Genomic DNA, 19,858 nt, shown 5'->3' on the forward strand with positions numbered 1-19,858 from the left:
GAAAAAACTTGAAAGACGTCGAAATATCAGCTCACGTTTTAAGTTTCTTCCTAGATGGAGTGGAGACGTCAAGTATTTCTCTTGCAAATGCCTTCTACGAACTTGCTAAGAATCCTGATTGGCAACGAAAATTAAGAGAGGAGTTGATAAATGTTCAAGATGAGTCCGGAAAATTTTCGTATGATGCCCTAAAAGAGAATAAATTATTAGAAAATGTCATTTTTGGTAAGTTTTTAACGAAATTTTAATTATTTTTTGATTTTTTTTAAATTTTTTTAGAATCCTTACGTCTTCATCCCATCATGCATGTTCATTTCCGTGAATGTACCAAAGAAAAACAGCTTCAAATCGACAAAAATCAATCATTTTTGCTTGAAAAAGGAACAAGTGTCGTAATTCCTGTCTTCCACATCCATCGGGACTCAAATTTTTATGGAGCCGATGCTGCTGATTTCAATCCCGATCGTTTTAATGAAGCCGCAATGAAGGATTTTTCCGACAAAGGAGTCTTTTTTCCGTTTGGAGATGGACCTCGTATGTGTTTAGGACGCAAATTCGCTCTGGCGCAGATGAAATGCTGTGTTGCTTACTTTGTCACGACATTTGAGTTCGCTATCAGTGATGCAATGTCAAAACATCCAAAGTACGACACATTTGATTTTCTGCTCTCATACAAGTCGGGTGTTCTATTGAGTTTAAAACAAATTAAGTAAATAAAAATTAAGAAGTTTGTTGTTTCAATATCACTTACTTTAGTTGAAAATTGCTTTATCATCACATATCGTTATCAAAATTCATTCACGCTCATTTTCTAATTTTAGTTTAGTTCTTTAATTGACGCCGAACGATCAACACGCGACATGATTTTATTATTTTTTGCCTTACTGGCGGGTGCCATTGGTCTCGTTTATTTTTATATGACGAAAAATTACACTTATTGGGAGAAGAAAAATGTTCCAGGACCTGGAGCGCGACTTCTAATGGGATCTTTCAAAAGCGTCATTGACAAGAAAATTCATAATTTGCATGAAATTGCGCAATTGTACAAGTAAGTTATGATTTTTTCAATTATTTACGCGGAAATATTCACAAATTACGTTCATAGAGAGTACAAGGGACGTACGAAGGCTGTTGGCGTATATTACGGAGTCAAACCAACATTACTCGTGATCGACCCAGAACTCGCTAAAAAAGTGATGATTACTGATTTCAGTCATTTTACAGACACAAAAGGGCTTTTAACGGTAAAAGATAGCTGATATATTGAAAAAACAAATAAAAAATCAATTAATTTAAATTGACAGATTGATAAGGAATCTGATCCATTACTCGGAAGAAATCCATTTTTCTTGAAAGGAGAGGAATGGAAGGAAAAACGAGGGGAAATTTTGCCAGCTTTTACGAGTGGAAGAGTAATTTTTCATCTTGTTATATTAAAATTTTCGTTAATTTTATGAAATTTTCAGATCAAGGCTCTTTTTCCGATCATGCAAGAAGTTGCGGATCGCATGAAAAAATTCATCCACGAAGAAAATCGCATTCAAAGTGAATTTGAGATGCGGGAGTTGTGTGCAAAGTTCACTACTGACGTCGTTGGATCCTCAATTTATGGCGTTGAGTCCGGAGCATTTTCCGGAGAAGAATCGGAAATTCGACAAGTTGCACGAAATGTAATGAGTCCCTCTTGGCGATTATTTTTCATCATTGGACTTGCTCCTTTCTTCCCCGCCGTCGCTGAAATCTTCAAGGTCAAGTTCTGCCCAGACAAAGAAGCTGACTTTTTGGTCAATTTAATGAATCAAGCGTTGAAATATCGCAAAGATAACAAGATTGAACGTCAAGATTACCTGGATTTTTTGATACATTTGCGCGAAAAGAAGGGAATTTCGGATTTGGAGATGGCGGCACACACTTTGAGTTTCTTCTTTGATGGCATTGAGACTTCAAGTATCACTTTATCGAACATTTTTTACGAGGTAAGGTCATTTAAAGTCGATTTCTGAGCAAAAATTTCAATTTTTTCAATAATTTAGCTCGCCAAAAGCAAAAAACATCAAGAAAAACTACGTCAAGAAATGCTGAAAATCCGCGATTCAAATGGTAATTTCGATTACGATACCTTAACGGACAACAATTTCCTCGAACAAGTGATCTACGAGTCACTTCGCTTGAATCCAGTTCTTCATATGCACTTCCGAGAATGTACCAAAGAGTACGAAACTGAAATTACTGCAGGTCAAACGTTGAAAATCGACAAAGGAACTATCGTTAACATCGCAATTCGCGAAATGCAGCACGATAAGGAGTATTATGGAGCAGATGCTGGTGAATTTAATCCCGATAGATTCGATTCGGCGACTGGAGGGTTCAAGCCGTACACAGATAAGGGAGTTCTCTTTCCCTTTGGCGATGGGCCTCGCATTTGTTTGGGTCAGAGATTCGCCAAGACGCAGCTCAAGTGTTGCATTGCTCATCTAATCACGAATTTCGAGTTGAGTGTGAGCGAAAAGATGCCCAAAAAGCCGGAATATAACCCTTATGAGATGATGTTGACATACAAATCGGGCATTTTGTTGAATTTGAAGCCGATTTCGGGCTGAAAATGTATTTTTGTAAACAAAAGTTACGTAAGTTTTGAATAAAACAAATATAAATATTCGTTGATAACAACTCTTGAGTCTCAAATTGTACGTTGACAGCTTACTGATATGCGTTTTCTTCCTCGAAGTCAAGGTTAAGAAAATTTTCTATAATTAAATTTTCAATTTTAACAAGATTTTATTAAAATTTAGACAAAAATTGAAAAATTTAATAGAAAATTAGAAGAAAACTTGAAGAAAATCAACAAATTTATGCTTACCATCCTCAATTCGAAACAGAAAAAATACTTTTTTATAACTTTTATTTAGCTTTTTATTTAAATTTTATATTTGTCGTCAATCATTACATACAATTCTTCGTTAGCTAGATCATCCTTGTTAAAGTCATTAATTTAAAATACAATATTCCCTACTCTGCGTCTCTCATACAACTTTTTTTTGTGGTTTAATTATTTTTTCCATTACACTAAACAACTACATTCATACGGTTTTAAATAGATTTTTTTTTTATTTTTTACGGCAGATGAATTATTTTTATATTATTTACAACTTTTAGTCGAGAAAAAACGTGAATGAAAACGATTTTGAAGTAAAATTCGAAAAAAACATCGAAGAAAGGCGACAAAAATACAATTAATATCCCTTAGAAGGGACGATAGGGCACAAAAATGTTTTTTTTTTTATATTTTATCGGTTTGTCATTTACACACAAAATTAACTTTTTTTTCTTATTTTTCTACTTCGCTTAACAATCTTACTTGTGATCATCAAAAAAGACGACATTTTGTGATTTTTTTCTGTTTTGTATTTCGTAAGAAGCCAATTTCTATCAAAAGCTGCGAAAAATGAAAAAATGTTTTTTTATTTATTTATTTTTTTTTGTTTGATATTTCAAGTCATCATCAACGATTCGTACTGATTCAAAATTCTCTAGCTTATTAACTAATAAATTAATCATATTTCAAAAAGGGTCTAAAAGTAAATCTAAAATAACTACGATGAAGATCATTCCATAGACGCTGCAAGAAAAAAAAATAAAAATTAGTTTTTAAATTTTAAAATTAAGAAAAGGATAAACTCACGTGACGGCGATCGGTTAACGGGAGGTTCGGGATTAGCCTGAGAACAGTTTAAGAAGTCCCATATTAGAATGGTGTCGTCGTGCGAGCTACTCACAATCTGGAACTCGTCAAATTGTAATCGGAATACTCGGCCCGTGTGTTCCTAAAAGAAGATTTTTTGTGAAATTTTTGTTTTTTAGCGAAAAAAATGAGGGAATTATTTACCACTAAAGTCTTTAGACACAATGTATTCGATTGTGCACGTGGGTCGAGTGCTGCTTGCAGGTCCCAAACTTTAATTTTGCCATCATAAGCACCGCTTACAATTCTTTTGCTGTCGAATCGGATGCAACGAACTAATTCCTCGTGTCCCTCGAGAACACGTAAGCAGTTGCCGTACTGAATATCCCAAAGTCTACAAAGAAAATTTTTGATTTAAGATAAAATTCGAAGGAAATTCGTGTTTTTTTTCATACCTTATCGAATTATCTGAACTTCCACTAACAACTAATCTATCACGATATTGTAAACAGGCGATGCCTCGTTTGTGTCCATTGAGTGTACGGAAAAAGTCGCAACTCGACGTATTCCATACCTTAATTGTACGATCGCCGGATGCCGAAACGATGTATTTTTCGTCAAAATCAACAACATTGACGGCAGCTCGATGCCCAACCAAGACACGACGCAGCGCAATTTCGCTGGCAGATGTCATGTCCCATACCGCAATCGAACGATCCTTCGAGCAAGTCACCATCATGCCGTTGTTGAAGCGTAAATGCAAGACTGCCTCACAGTGATGTATCAACGTGTTCACCAATTCGCCCGTATTGACGTCCCACACGCGCACCGTACTGTCGCTCGAACCGCTAATGATCACTTTGTCGTCGTACTGCAAGCACAAAACGGAGCCCGTGTGCCCGGTGAGTATCTTGTAGCATTGCAGCGTGTTGCGATCCCAAATTTTGATCGTGTTATCACGGAGGCCGGAAACAATTTTGTTGTCGTCGTACTGTAAGCAATACACACCCTTCGAGTTTTCGCTGCGACAATTGATGCGTTGCAAATTGTGAGTGCCTTGACGCCAGTTGTCTTCGATGGTTTGAATATCCTACAAGAAAAATTCATTTTTTAGCAAAAAAAACCACGAAAAACAAAAAAAAAACTTACTTTCATAATTTTCGGGAATAATGATCTGTAAAATTTGTGCGGTCGATGTATTGAGCCGGGACGGGGTACGAATAAATGCTTCATCCATGCACGGCGTTCTGCTAAGCCGCGCCACAATGAGTCTGTACGGACCTTGCGTTCGATCAATTTTTTCCATAACATCCCCTCGGATATCACACGGAGCCATTCCTTACAAACTAATTCGGCAGCACACAACGAATCGGCATCCAGGTGCGACAAAATGTTTTCGGCAACGTGATCCAAGCCTTTTTCTGCGAAGAAAAAACGAGAAAAATTAAGTAAGATGTCCTTGTGTTATGTCTCCATGATGTCTGGGTTCAAGTTCTTTTTATAGGCAATTGAATACAAATCTTCCTCTTGTGTTCGAGACGATAAACAGAACAATGCGAGGCGGAAAATTCGTTCAAAACAAAAGAGTTTGAGTGACAAAAGTGTATTTTGGAGCAAAAAAAACGATTTTAAGTCAAATTTTGCAGAAAAGTATAAGAAATTTAATCTTTTGTAAAAAAATTTTAAAATTTCAATCAATTTCTTGAAAGTTTCTATTAAAAATTGTTTAATTTTGAAAAATTATTAAAATTTTAATAATTTTTTTTTTGAGAAAAATAAACGAAAATTTCATAATTTTTATCAAAATGGCTGAAAACTGAACCAAAGACTGACATTTAATTTAAAATTTACAAAAAAATCTTCAAATTTTTTATTTTCTTTAAAAAAATTTTTAAATTTTAACTAATTTCATAAAACTTTATACAAGAAAATTACTTTATTTTGACAAAAAAATTGAAGTTTAATGATTATTTTTAAAAAGACAGACAAAAAAATCTAAATTTTTGATGAAAATGTCCTAAAATCAATCCAAACAATGCCAAAGACTAAAGAGATGACACCAATTAAATGTTATTTGACCCCAATATTTATGAGAAAAACAACAAATTTATGAATTATATCGTTCCCGTTCCTCTCTTTCGTTATTTTTTCGTCGATTAAGATCGTATCAACGTTTATTATGACCCGTTCCTTGCAAAAATAAACAAAGTGGTAAAAAGTAGGCAAACAACAGGGAACAAACTTCTCCATAAAATCATATATAATCATTGTCGTAAGAGAACTTGTGCATTTGACAACAACTATGGAGAAAGACTGGATTGAGTAAAATAAGAAACAAAACAAGTTAAACAAGTAGTGCTATGTTCGATACATGTGACTCTCTACCTTCGCTGCATATGACTCGAAAGACGGATTTATAAGGTAAGTTAAGTTAATATAAATAATAAAATGAGCGTTTTTACCAAAAATAGCGAAAAATGGCATAAAAGAGGTGTCGATGCAAGAAAAAAAAAATGACATCATTTTGGAGAAATTTTTGTCTGAAGGTCAGAAGAAGATACTTACTCGGCAATAAGGAAATAAAATCGCGTTGTAGCATAGGCTTTAAGTAGGCGTTAATATGTCCATGCTGATAATGGCACATCCGAGATAGCAATTGTTCTACAAAGTCAACTTGATCTCCCTCATTCCACTTGGAAAAGTATGAAAGACAGGTGTCTCGTTCGTCCTGGAACGATAACGATGGCTCTTTTTTGCGTGCCGGGTCGTATAATATCGTCTGTTGGAACTGCAAAAAAAAGAAGAAATTAATTTTAATAACTTTCACACTGAAATCCGACTTAAAACTGTTAAAAAGTTTAATTAAATCCCATTTTATGTCTCTTTAGCGATGAAAAAAAAATCGAATAATTGAACAAAAAGAAGGAAGACAAGCGATTGTGACTGTAATTGTTATGAATGCATTTAATTAACGCGCAAAAAAAAATAATATAATGAAACAATAAAAAAAGTGGAGTATGTGAATGAGGTGCTCGCAATCGACTTTAAACGTCGTTCGAACGCGCTAATGCGATGCTATAAATTTTTCACGGAAATAAATTAGTTTATGTGCATTTTTTAATGTTGTCGAAGCGGTAAGTGCACAAAAGCAGCAAAAAGGTGTAAAGTTGTTATCGTTTTGTATGAGAAAAATTTCAACTACTCCTTTGGAAGATTGAAAATTTATTGTTTTTCATTATTAAAATTGATTTTTTGTGAAGTGAGACATAAAATTTGTTTAAAAATGTTATTCTATATCAAAAGAAGCCTTGAATTTCAATCAATTGCAGCTTAAAAATGTCATTTAATCGTTAAATTTTAATTTTTTGTACTTTAAAGAAATTTTATTAGCGAGATTTGTATCTTTAAGTTTATGACTTATCATTTAAAAGATAGGTTCTTCATATTAAATGCTAAAATATTGATGAATTTCAGTCTAAACAGATAGAAAAAGTGCTCAAACCATAAGATTTCGGTTTTTAAAGCTTCAAAAAAGTCATTGAAGGATTCAATTTAGACCTTTAACGCTCTTGAATCACGTTTATAATACTAAATAATGATCTTTAAATCATAAAAAAGACATTAAATTGTTAAAAACTGATCTTCGAATCCATCTAAAGTCTTTAGAAAGACTAATTTTTTTAGTTCGAACTCTCACAAAGTCGTTAATTGATCAAATTTTGGATTTTAGAGCCTTAATTTGATATTAAATTGTCAAATTTGGATTCTCAGAGCCATTACAAGTCCTGAAATTTTGACTCAAAAACCTCAAAAAATTTTAAATGACAGAAATTTTGATCTTCAGTACTCTCAAAATCCTTTTACAGTCTAAAATTTCAACTGATGAGCTCTAAAAAAGCAATTTAACTGCCCAAACTTGTCTTTCCATGAACCGAATTCACCTCATGAAACGCAAAACCAGTCATTAAACCACAAAAAATCGACTCAAAGTACAAGCCTTCAAGCAAACCAATCCCAAAAATGACTCAAATCACTTTTTCATTAGTACCCACAATAATTCTTCCTCCTCAATAAAATCCAACGCTATCGTTGCAGGTGTTGCTGCTGATGAGTATCACTAAAATCACTTCCATACAATCTAAACAGCTACACAGAAATTCAATTACAAGGCAAACAAAGTCAGTTTTAACCCGATTATGTCTGACTTTGATCTAGATAAGTATGTAGCGTTAGATATTTTTTTTTAACTGAATATCACTTTGCGGAAAATAATTGATTTTATTTTTTTTTTGTTGTTCGTTAAAACAATGCCGGAGTGCTGAAAGACGTGTGACGATGAAGGTCATGTCGTGTCACTTTGGCAAAAATAAAAAAAAAACTAAACATTAATCAAATTATAATTCAGCAATTTATTTAGAACGACACAAAAACTAGTTGAACATGTGTTTGCTAATTTCATTCAATTTTATGCATATTAGGATTTTTTTTTTCTAAAAAAGTTTACGGTTTTTTTTTTGTTGTAATGAACTCGCATAAAATTATGCACACACACAAAACAAATGCAAATTAGTGTGGAGTCATTAAACGAATCCAGTAATTTTATTTGTCTTTTTTTTTTGTTTCGTGTGTGAAAAAACGTGCTTTATCTGCTCGCTCAAGAGCCGGATGGAGTGAAAGTTTTGCGATTTTGTGGTTAGTTGGGTTCCAGTTTGGTGTTTTATGACGTTTTTTCTCTCTCACAAGCTAATTTAATGAGCTTTGTTGCCATCAAATAATCATCAAGCATCGCTTAGCGAACTTTTTCCTGACCACTGTTACCAACTGCATGCCTTTTCGTTACAACGATAATCGATATTGAGCAATTTATAATTCAAAAACTAATCAAATTCAACGGATGTAACTTCTGTTGTTTGTTGTAACCAGTGGAAGTAGTTTGCCAGCATATGGAGGAAAATGGAAAAAAAAAACATTTGCGTCATCGAAACTTTTAACATTTGAGAGAAAAATGTCACGCTGCTCCGCCATATGGAAACAAATCAATATTTGTCCTCATTCAATCACTTTTCATCCGTTTTGTGGCGTCTCCTCGTACACGAGTGTCACACAAAAGATACACTTGCGAAATGAAAAGCCTTACAGCAATCGATACAGAGATGGGTGACACGTTCTTGACCTAATTCGCATTGTGATCTATGATGCCTACGCAAAAAAATAAAGAAAAACGAGTAAAATTGTGTCAGAAAACGGAGAAAAATAATTTTTTTTATCCGAAACCAGATTTAATTATTATTAAAAGTAACCAGTAAGGTACCGTTAGCGAAAATGTTTGTAATTAAAACTTTAATTTTACATCTTTTACGACCTTGTTGGATGGAGAAACGTAGAAATGAGAATTTATTGACCTATTTCGTAGCTGGTTCAGGGTTTAATAGTGTTAACTAGAAATGAAAATGTATAAAAGAGCAAGTTCTTTATCTTGATGCTTGTAATCTCAATCACGTTTAAGCATGTTTCTGGTTGATTTATCATTTTTATTGCTAATGAACAGAGCTGGATTTGTAAATTCTCGTTTTACTTGAAAATTTTTATAATAAATTTTAGAAGAACTTGATAAATGTTTAAGAAAAAATTGAGTTTTAAGAATTATTTTAATATAAAATTATTTAAAAAGATCAAAAAAGTTATTTTTGACACTTAAAAATTATTTTTGATTGAAAAAAAGCTTAAAATTTTAAATTTTTAAACTTGACTTTAATAAAAATAAAATAAAAATTAATTTTTTTTACATTTCAAATTTTTAACGGTCATTTTTTGAACTGACAGATTTGTCAAAATTTGAAATTTGTACAATTTTTTTTTAAAATTATTGATAATTTATCTTTTGTATTAAATTTATTAACGATAATATTTCTTTATTTGAACAATTTGCTCTGATTTCTTAAAAATTTACAATTTTTATAAACACATCTTTACCAAAATTCGTTAAATTAATATAAAATCTTCAAATTATAGACCAATAATTAGTCAAATGAAGAAATTTCGATGAATTTTTAAGGTTTTTGTAAAATTTTTTTTAAATAATTCTTGAAAATTTACTTTTTTAGGTCTTTTAATACCTTTTTAGGTTGAAACGCCCCTGATTTCAGCTCGAAGCTTAGAATGCGTTCCCAAGCTCACTTAAAATTCATCTTGTAATAAACCTCCATAACGTGACTCACATTGACAATCACGAAACAAGACGTGGCAGGATATCCAACATGACAGTTGTATCACAAACAAACACGAAAATATTTGATTTTCCAATCATTTGTGCATAAATAAAAACGAGTTATCCATATCCATAATCATTGCCTCATTAATTCCACATTATTTTATATATTTTTACTATTTCATCTATTATTAACATACATATTGCAATTTTTTTTTTGTTCCGTATGTAATAATATCGATTTTTGCCCATTTACGTCTTGCAAATGATGTTTTTTTAATGAGCAGAAAATGGCACGGTAAAATAGCGTATGACAAGAAATTGCAAATTGAAAGGCAGTGAGCAGGTGATCGAGTTTGGCTCACGTTTATTCGCAACACTTGCATATATGGAAAGAATTTGCAATTGAAACTGATGATAGAAACACGTTTTTTTTTTAATTTGGTGTGTCTTTGATTTATTTACATGTGAATACATAAGTAACGAGTTATTTTTATTTTATTGTAATTTTATTTAAATTCGCACCAAAAGTGTCGATTACGACTTTTTTGTTCAATTATTATTATTACAAAATCGCAAAAAAAAAATGTTATTAAAATTGTATAATAATTAATCATTCAAAACAATCAATTTTATTGTTAGTACGAAACGGAACGGATTTTTTCCATTCATTTAAAGAAAAAAAAACGCAACTTGTTTATGGGTTAATAGAGATTATGTTTTGTTTTTATTTTTTGCGCTTTGTTTAACTAAGCAAACAAACAAACATATTCAAGACGAAAAAAAAACAAATCAGGAAGTTCAAAAAATTAATAGAAAAAAAGCCTCAAGGGATGGTTCCTTATTCGTTTTTTTTTTGCTGCGGGGCACGTGCAATGCGAGTTTGACGACCGTCAAAGAAAATTTTTTTTTGCAAAAATGAGTGAGTCACAGTGCACGTGAATTACTCTCGGCTGTTTCCTTTCTTTCTTCTATTTTATTTTAAATAAATAAATAAATGAATAACTGAGAGAAAAATCTGGGATTCAATTTTTTTTTTCTCATTGAAATAAAAACTAGACTAATTTTGTTTTGTTTTCGTGTCTTTTGTTGTTTGCACAAGTTGATAAGCAAAAGGAATGACGTCACTTCCCGATAATCTTGCGATCTTTAACTGGAAATTCCATTTCTCTGACTATTTTAAGTAAGTATTTAATTTAAAATAATAAACAGAGAAAGATATTTCGTGGAATTGATAAAAATTTACTCATTACTCCAATTTACTCGTAGCATCACGCTAAGAATCAAACGATAACAAAAAAACTTTAGTGATTCATGGTTTACGATGATGATGGTTTGTGGAATAAACGTTAAATAAAGTAAGAAAGGTCAAAGGTTGGAGATTTATTTACGAGATGAGACGGGAATTTTTGTTATTTTTTCTTGATTAAAATGTGATTTTTTGACAAAAATTGACAATTTTATGATTTTCTAACGAATTAATGTTAAAAATTTACAAATTAAATAATTTGAAAATTTTAACGGTAATTTTTTGAACTGACAGATATTTGAAAGTTAAAAAATTTTCTATAAAAAATATTAAATTTTTCTTAAAAATTTTTTTTTTTGATTAATTAAAAAATGAATTTAAAATTGGAAAGGCTCATATAAAACTTTAAAAAAATTTAAGAAAAAATACACATGTTTTTTTAATGAAATTTAAGAATTTTCATCTAAAATGTGAAAAAATTATGAAAATTGACATTTTCAAATTTTTAACGGACATTTTTTGAATTGACAGAAATTTGTAAATTCTAAATTTGTTCTTAAATCACATATTAATAAATTTAGACATTTTTGATCAATTTTCATTCATTTTTGTACTTTTTTTTTATAAAAAAATATAATAAAATTTAATTTTTTGAAATTTTTAATTAAAAATGCTTAAAACAAATTAAAAAAAAAATGTTTAATTTTCTCACAAAATAACAATTTATTGTCTATCACAAATGACAACAACAACAATAAGCAGTTCATATCAGATCAATTCCAACGAATAATTAATAAAATGGAGCGAACGTCATTGTTCTTACGACGAAATCAAGAACTCGCCAAGAGAAAATTGGAGAGAGAACGAGATGAATTTCTTCAAATACATTTAAAAATTGTACGAATGTTTGTTTGCTCAGGAACATTCCACGAATTGTCTTTATTGGGTGATAATGGCAGTGTGTGAGATTACTAGAGTGGCAAAGTGAATCTCCGAAAGCGAAATACCGAACGAGTTGTTGACAGTTTGTATGCCTCTCTAATCGAATAAACTCACAATTATTATCACTTTTTGCCCAAATACACAGAAAATGTTTCATTATCTGCTTAAACAAACACATGAAACGCTCGGAGATGATTCTCTTACGAGTCACTTAATTATTATTAAAGACTTGCAGAACGATGAGCATAAAAGTCTCATAAGTGTCTCAACTCTCGGACTGACAAGATCGTTAAAATTGTAAAAATTAATAAAAGACAAGATAATTCAGCGTTGTTATTTACAAGTACTCATGATTTTTAATTAAGATCAAGATGAAGTACGCATTAATATTGGCGTTTTTAGCTCTAATTGGAGCAACAACTGCTGTAAGTATTCTATCAATCAAGCGAAAATAACGACGTTTGTTCTAGGAAATGTTTTTTTCTTGTTTTGATTAGATTCAAGATTACGCGGTAAACAGACAAGGACTCCATCATGGCATTGAGATGCATCATTCGTACAGTAGGGTAGCCACAAATGCGCATTCTGGGCACGAAATTCCCGTACAAAGGCTTCAAGCGCCTCCAATTCCAGTTGGGAATGCTCCTGCGACGCCCGAAGAAATAAACGCACTCGAGGAGCCATCGACAGTGGCGCAAGAAAATCTCCTTGCCGATATGCAGCCCGTTGGAACGGAATGTCCTCCTCGTGCGACGGGAGTTTTTCCGCATCTCATCAATTGCAAGCAATATTTGAACTGCTACAAAGGCAAAGGCAGCGTTCAGACATGCCCGCCGGGCACTCTCTTCAATCCCGAGACAAAACTTTGCGATAATCCGACAAAGGTTAAGTGTGTAACCCTCAGTCGCACTGATAACAAATACCAAAGAGAACAACAAAACGCGAAAGTAGCGCAATATAATCAATTCCAATCGACTCGTAATACCAATCAACGCAGTAGCGCGCCCGACGTTGAAGTTCAAGAGCTTCCATCGTACCCGCAAAAGACATCACAGCTAACTTCTCGCATGGGAAGAACACGAGAACAAGACTATTTAGACGAAGAAGACACGGATTTGGCTGCTGATGAGTCTGTTCAGAATAGAAATGGAGCTTATGAACCAAGTTGTCCTCCTGATGCTGTTGGGAGACATTTGCCGCATCCCTTTGACTGCGCGAAATACCTTCATTGTGACATCACGGGAACATTTATCCGAGATTGTGGGCCCGGAACGCATTTTAATCCCGAAATGGAGGTTTGTGATTGGCCTCAGAACGTAAATTGTGTGTTGCAGGAACAAGGAGGAAGTTATAAAAAGCCAAAAGAATTGGAAATTCCCTCGACAGTCGATTACGATGATGAAATGTATTCAGGAATTGGTAGAATTGACATGAGATTTTCGAAAGATAATGAACATTTGCACAATAAAGGACCTGCTGGAGCAGTTTTTATTCCTCATAACACGAGAAATCAACCGAATTATTGGACAACGACACAAAAACCGTATACTAGATTCGAAAATGGAAGACCTAATTATGATCAATTACCACAAGAATCCGCTCGAGCATATCCTCGCGTTGATGAACAAGTCTCCAGAGCTCATCAGGCTCCAATTTATACACGCCCGAGACCTCCAGCGAAGGTCGAACGGCGTCAATTCTTCACAACGACAACAACAACCACGGAAAAGACTCCGGAAATCGTAACGCCAAAGGAAGCTGTGATGTCTATGAACAACTACAATCGCGCTTATTACAACCAACAAAAATTGAAATACAACGAAGAAGAACTTCCCGTCACGGGAGACATGTCAACGTTAAGCGACGCCCTTAAAATGCTCTTAAAACCTTACATCAAAGAAAAAGAAGTCAACATTTCGATACCGATCGAGACAAAAATGGGCACCGAACAAAAAGACAAGTCCGTAAATTACGAAGTGAGCGAAGAGCAACAACATCTCGCCGGAGGACAACAATGGATCGACTCGAGTAACGAAAATGTCGAAGTAGAATTGCCCACAACGACAACGACAACAACTCAAAGGCCTCAGTATCATCATCAACACAACCATCCACGAGGTCATTTCCAACATTCGCCCGAATGGCATGCAAATCACGGCAATAATCGACATCATACGCATCACGGACCTCATCAAGGCGCTCACAATCCCGAATGGCATCGCCGAAACGGCATTCCGATGCCTGAAACGCGTTACAATCCACGCGAAGGACCTCGTCAACACACTTATAACCGAAATAATTATCCAACTACGACAACTACAAACACTCCAGATATCCCGATACCCGATGAAGAAGCTGTCAAACCCACACAACCCACAATTTACTTCTATAGAGATCCAAAAGCTGTGATTCCGCTTCGAACGACGACTCCCAAACCACAAATTTGCGAAGGACACAAATGCCCGAATGGAAAATGTATTGACCAAACAGCGGTTTGTGATGGGAAAAACGATTGCGGTGACAGATCTGATGAAGCAACATGTCCCCGTTTAGGATATGAAGTTCGTCTTTCGAATGACAAAGGAAAAAAACACGAAGGACGAGTCGAAGTTAAAGTTTACGATGTTTGGGGATACGTTTGTGATGACAAATTTGATATAAAAGCGGCAAATGTTTTATGCAAAGAGCTCGGATTCGAAATGGGAGCTGCAGAATTGCGTCTCGGATCACAATATGCTCCAAGTGCGGGCTTAACTGATGGCGAAGACACGATTTTTATCATGGATGAGGTCGAATGCAAGGGAAATGAGACATCTTTGAAGGAATGTGACTTTAATGGATGGGGCGTTCATGATTGCAATGCCGATGAAATTGTTGGCGTTGTTTGTAAAATCCCAATTATGAAGTGTCCTGCGGATTATTGGTTGTGCGAAATGTCACAAGAATGCATTCCAACGGGATTTTTGTGTGATAATGTGTACGATTGCTCCGATCATTCGGATGAAAGTCCCAAACAGTGTAATGCTTCGTTGGAAATTCGATTGGTTGATGGCGCATCAAAGCACGAAGGACGAGTTGAAGTCAAATATCGCGGTATTTGGGGAACGATTTGTGATGGTAAGTGATTTTTCTGCTAAATTCACTAAAAATTTCATAAATTTTTGATTTTAGATGACTTTACAAAGGAAGCTGCTGATGTAATTTGCCGCCAATTAGGATTCGAAGGCGAAAGTACAGTTGTAAAAAGCAAATTTGGTCAAGGAAAGGGCCCAATTTGGCTGGATCAAGTCAAATGTATAGGAAATGAAACCACGATCGACGACTGCGTTCATTGGCAATGGGGCGAGCATAATTGTGCACACACAGAAGATGTCGGAGTCAAATGTTTCGATGGTAAATTCTTAAAAATTTTAAATTTTATCAAAAAATTCATTTTTTTTCTTCAACAGGAACTCAAAGAATCGCTCGCACTCAAACCAGCAAGACAAAAGGAAAGCTCCAAACACGTTTCGAAGACTTCCCGTACGCAGAACGTTCGTCGAAACTGCTTCCCGAGCAATGTGGTCGCGTAAAAGTCGACTTAAAGAAGGAACAATATCATGAACGCGTCGTTCAAAGTACCAAAACTCAACGCGGCGAGATTCCATGGCAAGCGAGCATTCGCGCGAAGAAAGCAGGCATTTCCGCTCATTGGTGCGGCGCCGTGTTAATCTCTCGTTATCACTTAATAACAGCTGCTCATTGTCTCACCGGGTATCCAAAAGGAGCTTATATGGTCCGTTTAGGAGATTATCGCTCAGATGAAGTTGAACCATCGGAAATTGAGGTTTACGTTGAAAATTTGTACATTCACGAGGATTTCCGTAAAGGACAACATATGAACAACGATATTGCCATCGTTCTCCTAAAATCGCCAATTCGGTTCAATTCGTACATTCAACCTGTTTGTCTTCCAGACAAAAAAGCTCCGTACACACCTGGAATGAACTGCACAATTTCCGGATGGGGCGCCATTCAATCGGGAAGTATGTCAACATCATTCGATCTCCGTGCAGGCAAAGTCCCGATACAGCCCATGCACATCTGTAAACAACCCGGAGTCTATGGCGAAGCTATTACTGAAGGCATGTTCTGTGCCGGAAGTTTATCTAAAGGCGTTGATGCCTGTGACGGCGACAGCGGAGGACCATTGGTGTGCGAATCGAACGGTAAGTGATAAAAAATTCACGAAAAAAAATAAAATTTTTATAATTTTTTTGCTTTTTATGACGAAACAGGAGTCAACACCCTTTATGGCATCATCTCGTGGGGACAACATTGCGGCTTCGTGAATAAACCAGGAGTTTATGTGAAAGTATCGCACTACATCGACTGGATCGAGCAGAAATTGGAACACTCAAAACACACATTTGGTGCATAAGACGAGTTATTTTTAGATAATTTTTTTTTCATGGGAGTGCCATACAGCAGCTACAACATTGAAAAACGTAAAAATAAGATGAAAGATGCCAAAAATTTACTTGATAAATATTTTACTTAGTCATAATACCACTTGTTTGTTGTTTTGTCGTGTCTTGTCTTGTTATGCTCTTTCTCTCTCCTGTACTTTTTTATATTTTATTTTATTTTATTAGTAGGTACAGTAACAACAACGGTTAGCAATAAAGAAAATTTATTTTATAGCTAAAGGGGGATCGTCTTTCTCTCTCTCGTGCTTATTTATTTACGGCAAAACTTCCTCGAAAAACACAAAAAATTTTTTCCAGCCAGCAACTGAACACCTTTTCGAGTTGATGCAGAATGGCGCAACAATAAATACATCCATAAAGTACCTTCCTACTGCTTGAAAACTCATTCAAGTGGAGTTATTTTCCATTTTTGCAGCCCATTCAATTCCGTCTTGTAGTTATTTGTGTTAAAATGCATTAAAAAATGTTTTCTTTTGCTATTTGTTCAGCTATATTTTTAAAAAAAGGAGGATTTTCTCAACTTTTCATGATGAGTAATGAAGTACTAGCTGCAAAATAAATATTTAAAGTGCATATTTTACTCTACGAGAGACAATAAATGGAATTAAACGTAATGAATTTTTGATTATCGCATAAAACGATGTCGGATGTCAGTCGTTTCGCTTTCCCTTGAGATGTTTCTTATCGTATTGGACTGTGGATTTTCAAACAAAAACGAGAACTTTGAACTTTTTGGTGTGTTTTTCTTCGTAAATAGGCTTAAAATGTACAAATATCATAAAAATTTTATATTTTTACTCGAGACGCTTTCTCGTAAAGGACGTAAAAAATCAAATTTTTTATGAAAAATTCCTTAAATTAATAAAATTTTATAAAAAAAATCATTTTCAGAGGTGAAAAACGATCAATATAGATTTAAAAATCAAACGTTTAAAAATTTTTTATCTGAATTCCTCAGAGAAAAGCTTATCTAAAAGCCTTCTGTAAGTAAAAGTCCCACGAGAGACGTTTATCAAAGAATTGTTGTTTCTAGTTTTTCAAATATTTTAATTCTCAAACACGTTTAGATCAAAAGAAACATTTTTCAAGTTGAATTTTGCTTTGAAGTATTTATTCAAGAGCTCAAAAGACATTTTTTCATACAAAAATGTAAAAACTCATGAGAGGAAATTACTTTCAAAGAAATTTTTCATCACAAAGCTCAAGAAATTTTATTGAAAATGTGAAATGAAAGGATGTGTACAAAAAAAACTATAATTTCCGATAAAACTTCTTGTAAGAAAAAAAAAATTGAAAAAAAGCATTTTGAGTTTTAATTTTTAATCAAAATCTGAAAACTTACAATCCGGTCCTCATTTTTTATTGAACAAAAAACAGCTTCTGCTTTATAAAAAACGTGAATTTCAGTTCATTCACATACAAATTCATATTTATCTTATCGAATTCGATGAATGAACACTTTTTTTATTCAAAAAATTTTTTTTTTGTCCCAAACAAAGCGCCAGACAAGAAAATACATGAATTATGTAACCATTAATCATTCCAATCCGTAAACCATCTTTCATTATTTCTTTCATTTTCTCGCTGATCCACTTTGTTAATAATATTGATATTATTTATTTTCGAAAAAATATCGACTAAACAACACACGGAACGAGAGAGACCATCCTCAATTATTATTTAACATTCCGCTGTTACACGTTCGCTTGTTGTTGTTGGTATTAGCGACGAGCCATGTGTGAAGTGAATATTTTATACAAATTAAATTTATGAAATTAGCAGATTATTATTATTTTGCATTTCATTTGAAGTTTTTTGATGTTTATTTACGAAAATGTAGTAATTTGTTAATGTTTGGAATCATTTCTGATAATTTTTTTTCTTGCAGCGAGACCACACAATCGAAAATTGAATTAAAAGTGAATTTATGAGTTAATCAACCCGAGTAGGATTTTGCGAATTTCACCGTTTGCCAAGTTTGGACACGAAGAGACAGGCAGTCTTCAGTAGTTTAATTAACATGCTGTGACAAGAGAAAAGAGAAGCGAGAACAACAAAAGTAATTATCATAACAATAAAATGATGATGATGATGACGAGATGGATCTGCAATGATAAAATGCTGCTGCCTCGATTTTTTTCTTTTCGTTCGTTTCTCACCTCGCTATTTGTTCAGTTGTGCTAAATTCTCTTTTTTTCTCGGGCGTCGCGATGATAGACGAGTGTGTGAATAGTTTTGCATGTCATCAAACAGCCACGACTAGAAATGTTTGTGAAACGACGTGAGATGAAGAAGTAAGGCAAGTGCAATTTTTAAAAATGTTTCACATTTAATTTTAATTAATTTTTTCAAAAATATTAAGAGGAATGATTTATTTTTAAAAATGCTATTTTTAGATAGTTCAATTAAAAAAATTATCAAAATTTTCTAAAAAAATTTTTAAAATTCGTAAAAAAAATTAAATAATAAAAAATTTAAAAAAAAATAATTTTTATTATTTTTTAAATAATTTTATTAATTTTTTTAATTTTAATAATTTTAAAATAATTTTAGAATTTTTTAATATTTTTTTAAATTTTAATTTTAAAAATTTTTTAATTTTATTTTTTTTTTTAATATTTTAAAATTTTTAATTTAAAAAAAAAACATAAAAATGATTTTTTAAAAATTTAGAAAAATTTCATTTATTTAAACTGGATTACAAGGAAAATATTACAAAAAATAATGAAAATTCTAAATCTAAAATAATATGAAACATTTTTCAAAATTGTACTTGCCCATTAACGAAGAAGAGTGTGTCGTGCATTTATCATCGTTATTATATTTATCAAACTTTTGTTTGTTATAATTTCATCTTCTCATGTCTTCACTTTTTTTTTCATTTGAAATTTGTATGAAAAATCGCATATACGCACATCATTCATAGCTAATAGGTAATGGAAACTATTACGCGGCACAGACACAAATTTATATATGTTGTAATAGCAAAAATAATGATGATGATTAAAATACAATGAAACTTCATGTACAACATTCCGACATCAATGAAGGAAGTGAAATCTTACAACGCATGGCAGACTTTGTGAAACAGTTACCTTTTATTTTTTTGAAAAATGTTTTTAAACGAAATAAATTAGATTCATAGGTCAATTAGTTATAGGGCATGAAATTGTTTTTTTTAGGTGAATCTTCGGTAGATGCATGGGAGAAATTGTAGAAACCAGGAAATCGGTCAAATGAAAGAGGTCAACGAGCGAATTATGAGGAAAATGCATGCCAGATAAGTACCTGCTGCACTAAAGTCGAGT

The 19,858-nt window shown here is 33.2% G+C and overlaps 3 protein-coding genes across 4 annotated transcripts; 2 read left to right on the plus strand and 1 right to left on the minus strand.

The window, feature by feature from the left end:
• Window positions 1-302: 302 nt before the first annotated feature.
• Window positions 303-2,670, plus strand: LOC134836537 (probable cytochrome P450 28a5). 2 transcript variants are annotated; one of them, XM_063851719.1, is made up of 6 exons: window positions 303-709; window positions 827-1,048; window positions 1,106-1,244; window positions 1,305-1,412; window positions 1,467-1,976; window positions 2,034-2,670. In XM_063851719.1, the coding sequence occupies exons 1-6, from the start codon at window positions 303-305 to the stop codon at window positions 2,598-2,600; spliced, it is 1,953 nt and encodes a 650-aa protein (XP_063707789.1). In that variant the 3' UTR covers window positions 2,601-2,670. The 2 variants fall into 2 exon arrangements, with proteins under 2 accessions (XP_063707789.1, XP_063707790.1); XM_063851720.1 differs by having other exon boundaries at window positions 666-709; window positions 822-1,048.
• A 242-nt stretch (window positions 2,671-2,912) lies between these two features.
• LOC134836538 (F-box/WD repeat-containing protein 1A) lies at window positions 2,913-9,211 on the minus strand. Its single transcript, XM_063851722.1, has 7 exons — window positions 9,182-9,211; window positions 6,248-6,470; window positions 4,832-5,103; window positions 4,138-4,772; window positions 3,887-4,076; window positions 3,683-3,824; window positions 2,913-3,619 (listed from the first exon to the last, which is right to left on the minus strand). Exons 1-7 carry the CDS (start codon window positions 9,209-9,211, stop codon window positions 3,606-3,608), a joined length of 1,506 nt encoding a protein of 501 aa, XP_063707792.1. The 3' UTR covers window positions 2,913-3,605.
• Window positions 9,212-12,327: 3,116 nt separating this feature from the next.
• Window positions 12,328-16,781, plus strand: LOC134836539 (uncharacterized). The gene is made up of 5 exons (XM_063851723.1): window positions 12,328-12,506; window positions 12,579-15,198; window positions 15,253-15,474; window positions 15,531-16,289; window positions 16,359-16,781. The coding sequence occupies exons 1-5, from the start codon at window positions 12,453-12,455 to the stop codon at window positions 16,499-16,501; spliced, it is 3,798 nt and encodes a 1,265-aa protein (XP_063707793.1). The 5' UTR covers window positions 12,328-12,452; the 3' UTR covers window positions 16,502-16,781.
• Window positions 16,782-19,858: the final 3,077 nt, after the last annotated feature.

The sequence above is a fragment of the Culicoides brevitarsis genome, unplaced genomic scaffold, assembly GCF_036172545.1.
Source record: "Culicoides brevitarsis isolate CSIRO-B50_1 unplaced genomic scaffold, AGI_CSIRO_Cbre_v1 contig_56, whole genome shotgun sequence".
NCBI classification, from domain to species: Eukaryota; Metazoa; Arthropoda; class Insecta; order Diptera; family Ceratopogonidae; genus Culicoides; species Culicoides brevitarsis.